This window comes from Oreochromis niloticus, linkage group LG14, assembly GCF_001858045.2.
Source record: "Oreochromis niloticus isolate F11D_XX linkage group LG14, O_niloticus_UMD_NMBU, whole genome shotgun sequence".
In the NCBI taxonomy this organism is placed as follows: Eukaryota; Metazoa; Chordata; class Actinopteri; order Cichliformes; family Cichlidae; genus Oreochromis; species Oreochromis niloticus.
Window position 1 is genome coordinate 7,455,787 of NC_031979.2, and position 8,564 is coordinate 7,464,350.

Genomic DNA, 8,564 nt, shown 5'->3' on the forward strand with positions numbered 1-8,564 from the left:
CACTGCAGAGTGGAAGAAGCGCTGTGCTGTGTGCATGTAAGAGAGCTCGTAAATACAAAATGCATGGTTGAAGCTGTTGCTGAACATTGATTCATCACATTGTTTTGAGTAACATGCAAAAAAATCACTCTGTCATTAACACCAAGCTGCTGGGTTATACATGTGCACTTGGGAACACCATAGACTCATTTGCATGGACACTGTATGTCATTATATAGTCACTGACATTTTTCACCTCATTTAACTATCCTATCCTTATTCATTCTTTTTATATTAATGCTGCAGGAACATGATCAATATTATTGTGGCTGTTTCCAGTGAATGCAAAGCAATGTCAGGACCAGGTCTGCAACCACATGCAGTCAAAACCACGTTTTTCCACAGCATGTACCTCTGCAATGTTTAGAATTGGCCAGATGCCCTTCTAGACTGTGACCTTTCAAACCAGTGACCTTTCACTTGCCGAGTGACTGCGTTAACCACTACACTAGGGAGTCATGTGAGAAAATTCCACAGAGCACTGGAGGAACCACCGGTTTCTTTATTCCCTCCACCCCCCAAGTCCCAAGGAGACTGTTCTAATTGTACTGTAGTGTGAATTATTCAATGCGACAGTAGATCCATTGCCAATATTATGTTAGTATGACAGACGTCCTTCAGGCTTTTCCATTTGTTTAAAAAAATCAGCTTAAAAATAAGTGTAAGTACACTTATGAAAATGTGAGCAGCCCCTTATAGAACCTACTTCTATAACCTAGAAGACCAATTACAGCAGTGGTATTGTAGCTGTAAAGTGGGGTGTGCAGCTATGTCTTTATTTGGGGATCTGCTGTTATTAAGCTGCTTTTTAATACAGTCATTTCTGTCTGAGCTGAAACAACTGAATTTGTCTCAAGTTTAACAGGCTGCAGTCGGATGCAGACAGTGGACTGCACAGAGCACATTTGCATCTGTGTCTTTACCGATACAGTGACATCACACCGTGGGGGTGCAAGGAGCTGGTTACTATGGAAACTATCCATATGCTAAGGCTACTGATAGTAGGCTGATTGATTGCTGTCAAGGCAACATGCGTACGCACAGGCTCCACGTGCACCGAGGGTGTGATCTCAGGGTTCCTTGTTCTCGAGAGCAAAGTTCAGCCCCTCACAAGCTTCAGGCTGAATGGAGATGATGTTGTACCATCGGTTTATATTGCAAAGACTTAGTTTCTAATCTGTTAAGCTGCTGCACTAAAGAATGGACTTGCCTTTGCAGAGAGAGGCTAATAAGATGTTGGAGGGATGCGATTGTCCTGCCAAGTATTTCACTTGCTGCTGTGAAGGATTATCGGCTGTACAGTCTCATTGCACACATCACTGCACATTGTCTCTATTAAGTCGGAGTTCATTCAACTAGTCTTTGTGATATGGGCTTGTTGATGTGGCTACAAATAAATCCACACTGCCACATGTCCACAAAGCACCCTTAACAAAGACTTCTCATTAAGCATGCGGCACTCATATAAATCCAGACAGCTCTACTCGATTTCCTTATGCCTGTTCAGCTGCTGGATTTCATCACTTCCCCTCACTGTGCTTTCAAAAAGTCACTTAACAAAACCACAGCAGAGGGATTTGGTGGGATGTTCGCCATGATTTACAAATAACATGACAAGCATGAGGACGGAAAGCCCATCAGCTTTGATTATAACAAAGAGATTAAATGACGAAGGCGGCTTTTAATTAGTCTTGATGTGTGCAGTCACTGTTGCTCTCTCCTTGTCCAGCCTCACCAGGTCCTGCTGCCTTTCAGCTGTGATCGCCATTCAGCGGTCATGAAGCCACAGCAGCAGCAGTTCATGCCCAGAGGAATGCCCGAGATCTCTTGATGAGCTCCATGTGCTTCATTTCCATGAACGCTTGTCAGACTAGTCCTCATGTATGCACATCATAGGAGTTTGGCAGGGGGTTTCAGTTTGTGGTAATGCTGCATACTGTTAACTGTAGAGAGTAAGGGCTCGGTCAGTCATAGAGGACCCTTTTTGCTCATCTGTGGATGTTTAAAATGCCCTTTCATTGCTTCAGACTGTTAGCAGGTTCTGGAAACAGTCTGTTGTTCCATCTAAAAGCAGTCAAATCTGGAAAGAGTTCCCACTTGACTCTCAGGATTTATTTCATTTTCATGCTGTGGATATTTTGAGTAACAAGGCCATGAAGGTAATATGGGTGGTTTGAAATTTTCATTTTTAGTTTAGGGCTCAAAAAGGCTTAAAAAAATAATGACTTCATAAGCACGGGAACTGGCCCCATTATATTGCAACCAAATCCATTTTACACCCACCCAAAGTGTCATAATCGGGCAGCTTTGCACATTTAGGATAATCATAGTTTCATAGACACCAAACTGCACCACTTTATTGTCTTTACTGAATCAACAGCTGGGTTGATTCAGTCTGTGTTTTTAGTGTTTAGTGTAGATTCCCATCTTAATTCTTAAGAGCCTGTCACTGGCAGATGTTCTCAATGTTACTATGTTTTTTTGTTTTTTTTAAATAAACAAGCTTAATATTTGACAGCTGTGATCATGCTGTCACTGTTGCCCGGGACACGAGGAAAAAGCCAAAAGTTGCATACAAGTTACAAAAGAACTGCATCCCATCATTGGCACGTTTTCACACATCATACTGTATATGATCATATGGGCCATGTAATGTTATGGCAGATGATGGAGACTGTAAGTGTGTGCTGTGGCCCTCCTTAGATTGTTTCAGCTAGCTAGCTGTGTGGCCTTAAGAAGCACTGACTGAACAGATGGAAAATCACACTCTGTGATAGCGTTGATGCTGATGGATGTGGTTACTGAAAACATCGACTTTGGGAAGAAAATCTAGCATCAAATGTGTTTGTGTGTGAGTGATTGCTGTGTTGTGGGTGTGTGTAACTGAAGTAGACCCTGCAGGTCAGGTTGGCTCACGGAAGTGGCTTTCTTCAGTATTTACCCCCGTCAACTAGAGGGTGTGTGTAACTGGGTTTTTATGCAGGTGTAAACGTCTCTCCTCATGTCCTTCACACCGTGTTTAAGTGGACTCCAAGCAGCAGGAATTCTGCTTCACCAGATGGTGCTTCCAGGTGGAGCAGCTTGACATCCGTACAGGGGTAGCAGTTAAGAGTCTTGTCTGTGTGACATGCACAGACATCAGTTGCCTCTAAAACTGGTGGGAGGGAAGTTGGCGTGCTCTGCTGGGCACACTCTGTTGGAAGTGATGACAAGTGTATATATTTAAATGCTGTTAACAGCTGCTTCTCTTTCCATTTGCATGTATGAAGATGCAACATAATTAAAGTAGTCATGAGATTGCCCCCACCCCAAAAAAAGGCTATTACATTTTGAGTGCTGTAACATTAGTTTGACTGATGTTTTACACTTCAGAACAACAGAGTTGCATTCATGCAAGGTCACAAGGTTGCAGCTGCCTTATGATCATGCTCATAAACCTTTTTCCTTAAGTATTATCTTTGTGTGCAGTCAGTCTATTAAAAAGAGAGAAATTCCTCATGTTCTTGTCTTTTGCAGTAATAATTTAACAAAGTCCTAATCAGGCAAAGCGTTTTACACTCTGCACAGAATGTCAGCTCCTGGTGTTTACTTGACAACCCGTCACTGAGTGCCAGTTAACTGTTGGATGTAAAACGGGCAGCAGCAGTTTTTCTATAATGACACAAAACAATGAAACAAATGTTAACATGTATCACTGGGTTTGCTCCCTCTGGTTTACAATGGTTAGGTCCCTTTTAAGCCTCATTATGCTCACTCCTAGCTCCCTGTTTGTCATTCTTGGGTTTGACCAGAGTAGTTTTGCATGGTTCAAAATGCAAAAAAGTTGAGCTATTTGTGGCAAATGCTCCTCCCGGAGCCTGGTTCTTCCTTCCCGCTGTTCCAAATTGCTTGTTCATCGGGTCGTTTGATTGTCGGGGTTTTCGCTCTGTTATTGTAGGCGCTGTTAATTTTGACAGCAGTGTATTAACTCTGACTGAAAGGTCATTTAGTGTTGGTCGCTTTGAAAGCATTCAAATGATTTCAGTTTTAATCAAGTGTCATAAATCTAGTTAGTGTAAAAGTTTGTAGTTTATTACCATTTATATCGGTTTTATGTTTTGCAAAGTGTCTTCCTGTCCTTGATATGAAATGTCTTCATGTTTATGCTTCTTTATGCTTTCCTGCCTCACAGGAAATATTGCCCAAACTTAAAAATTAATGTAAACTGTGACTAAAATGACTGAACATGATTTGTCTTCCATACCTGGAGCATTTTGAAGTTGTTCCTATGCCCGTTTGGACTCTAACCCGTGTCTGTGCTCTCTTCTGTCTCTAACAGCGGAGCCCCTCCCCCTCATGGACCTGTGCAGACGAGTAGCTCGACTGGCTCTGGGTAGAGAGCGCATCCATCACATTGACACACTCCCCTTACCGCAGACACTAAAGAACTACCTCCAGTACCAGTGACGGCACATACACATTAAACACACACAGCAAGAAACTGGGGCCCATTTGTTCTTATGGTAACCAGCCTCCAGACTGAACATCAGACATCTGCTGAGGATGCAGGCGATGACATTGTGGTGGCATCTTAACCACCTGTTCAAAGGGTTTTGTTTACACAAGTTTGGGGGTTTTCCATTTTGGGTGTTTTTATCTTCTGGTTTTATGCTTCTTTTTTTTTTTTCGACTTGTTTCTATCTTCTGACAGATGACCATAGGAGCTGATGAATGAAATGAAGGGAGCGAGAAATTAAAAGAGAACGTGTCAATCCATTTTCCTATGTCGAGTCAAACCACATGTCCTCAGATAGAAATGCTGTGGTTTTCGGGCAACAGTTTACCCAGACATCTGCTGTGCACAGACTCTGTGGAGGCTTCCTCGGAAACATATTGGTATTTATATTTATATTCCCAACAACACAGCAGGCTCTGTGGAGACTCGACAATCCCTGCAAAGCCACACGCAGTTCTATTTTTGCTGCTGTGTACACGGCACGGCACACATGGATCACGTATAGGCAGCCTGTGTATAGAAACAATGTGAGCCCGGTCTGTAGCAAGAAGACAACTCGCTGACAAGCAGGCAGTAACACACGCAGGCTAGAAAACAACCCCGCTCTGGTTTCAGATTTTTAAATCTTCCTTCTCTCTGCTGCCAGCCTTACTCTCTCTCTTTCGTTCAGTATCTCTCCACCCCTCGCTCCAATGTGATTTTTAAGCCCCCGTCAGGCTTAGTGAACTGAAAGGACCGCAGACACGCCGTTGGTCGGCTCTCTAGCTCCTCTAACACTGATAGAGATTGATCCAAAGGTGAAGCAGGGGCCCACTCTGCTACAACATGCAAACACACATTTATCAGGAAACACTTCTTTCCCCCAAAAGTTTTAAATGCTGCTTATCCACCATATGACTTAAGATGTTTTTTGTTTTGTTTTTAATCACTGACATACCCTTAGAATTTGTTTTTCCTTTTTTCTTTTTAAAAAAATGAATTTTATGGGATTTTTTTTTTTTCTTCTGCAGGACAGGATGTCTCACCTGTATGGTTGGAAGAATGTGCTGCCATGAAAATGTTTTAAATGTGAATAAGAATAAACTGAGATGAATTAACACTGCCTGTCTCTGTTCTCTGATATTAAAGATTTATTTTTGGCCTTTTTTCCCCCTCAGCTGTAAAAGGCTGATGGGGGATTGTCGTCACCCCGGCGGGTAGGCGTGATGGACACCCAGGTTTGTGAATACTTTAACTTGAGAACGAGGTGACAATAGGAGCATCTGCTAAAAATCTTGGATGAGTTTGAATATGACTGATCTTGACCTCAAGGTCAGTAAGCTTTCTGAAAAACTTGCAAATGCGATAAGTTGAGCTCCAGATGACATAAGATTTTGAAATTGAAACCATGTGTGTCTGAGGGGGAGCACTGATGGCTGCCAGTATTTTTTTTATTTTTATGGGAAAGAAGGGACATATTGGGTGAGAGGGTGACACGTTGAGGAAACAAGCTTGGGGCAAAATTAAACCCAGGTTCCTGCTGTAGCATATGCGTCACCCACTTTATCCAGTGAGCTAAACTGGTTCTCAGAACACTGATGTGCTAAACTGCAACACTGAGCAGCTGTTTGGTCAGTGGTCTGCTTTGCCACGTTACATTTGCTAACCGAAGTGGCCTTTTTGTTTTTTCTCTCCCAGATTGTTTTAAATTTAAAGTTAAACCAGATGCTGGAGCCGACTGGAAGGAATGGATTAAAAAGTCTTTATACACCTAAGCTGTGCACTTTAGTGAGCACATGTAATCAACATAATACCTACAGCGGGAAGTTATTTCGGGATGTATTAGTACCCGCTTTAAACCACACACAAAAAAAAATCCCTGATCCCTCAATGATTCCTTCAATTATTTATTTATTTCCTGGGATGTGGATGTGTGAAAGCTGTCTGTGGGTGTTACTCATACCAATATGGCTCTTTGCTTTCTTTACATGCATCTTTGCTTTTTAGCTCCTCTTGGTGATGGTGTCAAAGAGAGATGTTAGGGTGGAGGAGCTGAAGGTTCCACTTGAGAAACTTCACTTATCCATCCTGATAAACATCCGTCAGCTGTTACATGCTGCATGGTTAGATCGCCAGTCAAAACAGACGGGTGCTAAAAATGAAGACTAATGTCCACAAAACAGCTTCTTTTGTCATCCTTCAAGAAAGATCTTTGAAATTTGTATTAGCAATTTGTAATACTGATTTTGACCATTTTATATTTGAAGTTTTTTCAAATCTGTATGGATCAGTGTTGTTTTTTTTTTTCAACTGTTTATGTACTCAACACAGCTGTGTAAATAGGTCTGATTGTCCAAGAATTGAACAAGCAGAAGATGATACATGTATGGATTTTCTGATATATTACAAAAATGATGGATAAAGCAAGAACTTGTGTTATTACATCCATCATCTGCTTCAGTTACCTTATAAGAAACGTTGACTTTACGCACTCTAACTTAAAAGTATTATTGTTATGATTGTTATTGTTTTTATTTTTCCCCCCAGTGTAGAGCAGCTATGCTGTCTAGGAGAGCTGTTCCATTAAGCAGATATGGGCTGCATTTTAGGGGCACTCAGAATATGGTGACAGCAGATGCTAAACGGCTAAAATAATCATGTCTGAATATAAAATGTTACATGAAAAGCTTACAATGTTCACAAGTGCTCAGCATCTCCCTCCCTGCCAGGATGCACAGTATGTCCATATGATACATGTACGGGCGTGTCTTAAATCACAGCAGCCGCTGCTATTGTTATGCCCTGTTGTTATACCTATCAGCAAACACGTGAAACCCGAGTACGTGCTTCAGTCGTTACCAGTAAACTTTGACCTTCAACACCTGGCTCCAGCCAAACTTGTGTTAAGACACACAATATAGTGGTCTTTTCTCATTCTCAAAGATCCATAATTGTAAATTCACAGGCTGACATTGAACGTATATTTACTATATAATATTTGTATAGTATGTTGCTAACCACATCTACCCTCATAGATTTTATGCATGTAGCTGTCGGGGGTTTTGCCATTATTTCCTGTACGTGTTTGTGGTTTCCTTTCATCGGAAACACACCACACCATTGGTGTGGCATTAAATGCCACGTCTGCTTTAGGATGACAAGTCATATACAAGCGGCTGTGAATTTTGGTCATTTAAAAGTGTGTATTGGCAATAACACCAATGACATCACACGGCATTAAAATCAGTGTAGTTACTCCAAAGGTCTGCAGTGATAGAAAATCCTTTGCTGCTGTCAAAGTCCCCCCGATGCTGGTTTTGGTGTCGAGTCGAGATGAGGTGCATCTATGAACTGGATTTCCCCATGCAGGGACAGCCTTTGAACACCAGAACAAAGCTGCTGGTGTTATCAAAGTTCATCTCTGTGCTTCTTTTCCTGGCACTGCCAACAGAAAATCCATTAATGTTGTACAGCAGAAAGCAGCCTGTGCTGATAATATCATAATCGCAACAAGAGGCATCTCTACCTCAGTGAGAGGGAGATGTCCAGCAAGACAGCTGTTGGATGAGAACATTTAAAGCTTTAGTAATGACACAAATGTGTCGAGTTAGCCGTTAATAATAGCTGGCTGATCAAGAATGTGCTCATTAAGCTCTCTGCCAACACAAGGGTGAGCGGTAAAACGTGAGTCACTGCAGAGACGAGATCAGCCGTGAGCTTCTGCCTGCAATCGATTCTCCCGCTGTAGCATATAGTGCTGTTCAATAATGCAGGACCCAAGCATTTAAAGGATTATTGGAACAGGCTGAAAGTTAAAGCTGATGACTTGTTTGATCAGGTTAGGAGTGACTCTTCTCATCCAGATCCATATTCAGCTGCTGCCTGACAGCGAGACTTTACTTCATCTCTTCATCTCTTCATCTCTCCTCCTCTGCCTCTGCTTCAACCATCACCTCCTGCCTTTTCCTCCTATCTTCTTTTTCCACCGCTCTGCTCATGTGATGTACTTTTTTTTCTTTCTTTTTTAAAATCCTCACATCACCGTTTTCTT

General features: G+C 41.9%; 1 protein-coding gene across 3 annotated transcripts in view; it reads left to right on the forward strand.

Moving 5' to 3' along the window:
• Positions 1 to 5,633, forward strand: part of LOC100700324 (SPRY domain-containing SOCS box protein 4) — a 42,909-nt gene extending 37,276 nt beyond the window's left edge. For all 3 annotated transcript variants that reach the window (XM_005461708.4, XM_019367719.2, XM_019367720.2), the window contains one exon: positions 4,358 to 5,633. In XM_005461708.4, coding sequence (XP_005461765.1) covers positions 4,358 to 4,485 — 128 coding nt within the window. In that variant the 3' untranslated portion in view covers positions 4,486 to 5,633. The remainder of the gene's footprint in view (positions 1 to 4,357) is intronic.
• The last annotated feature ends 2,931 nt before the right edge of the window (positions 5,634 to 8,564 follow it).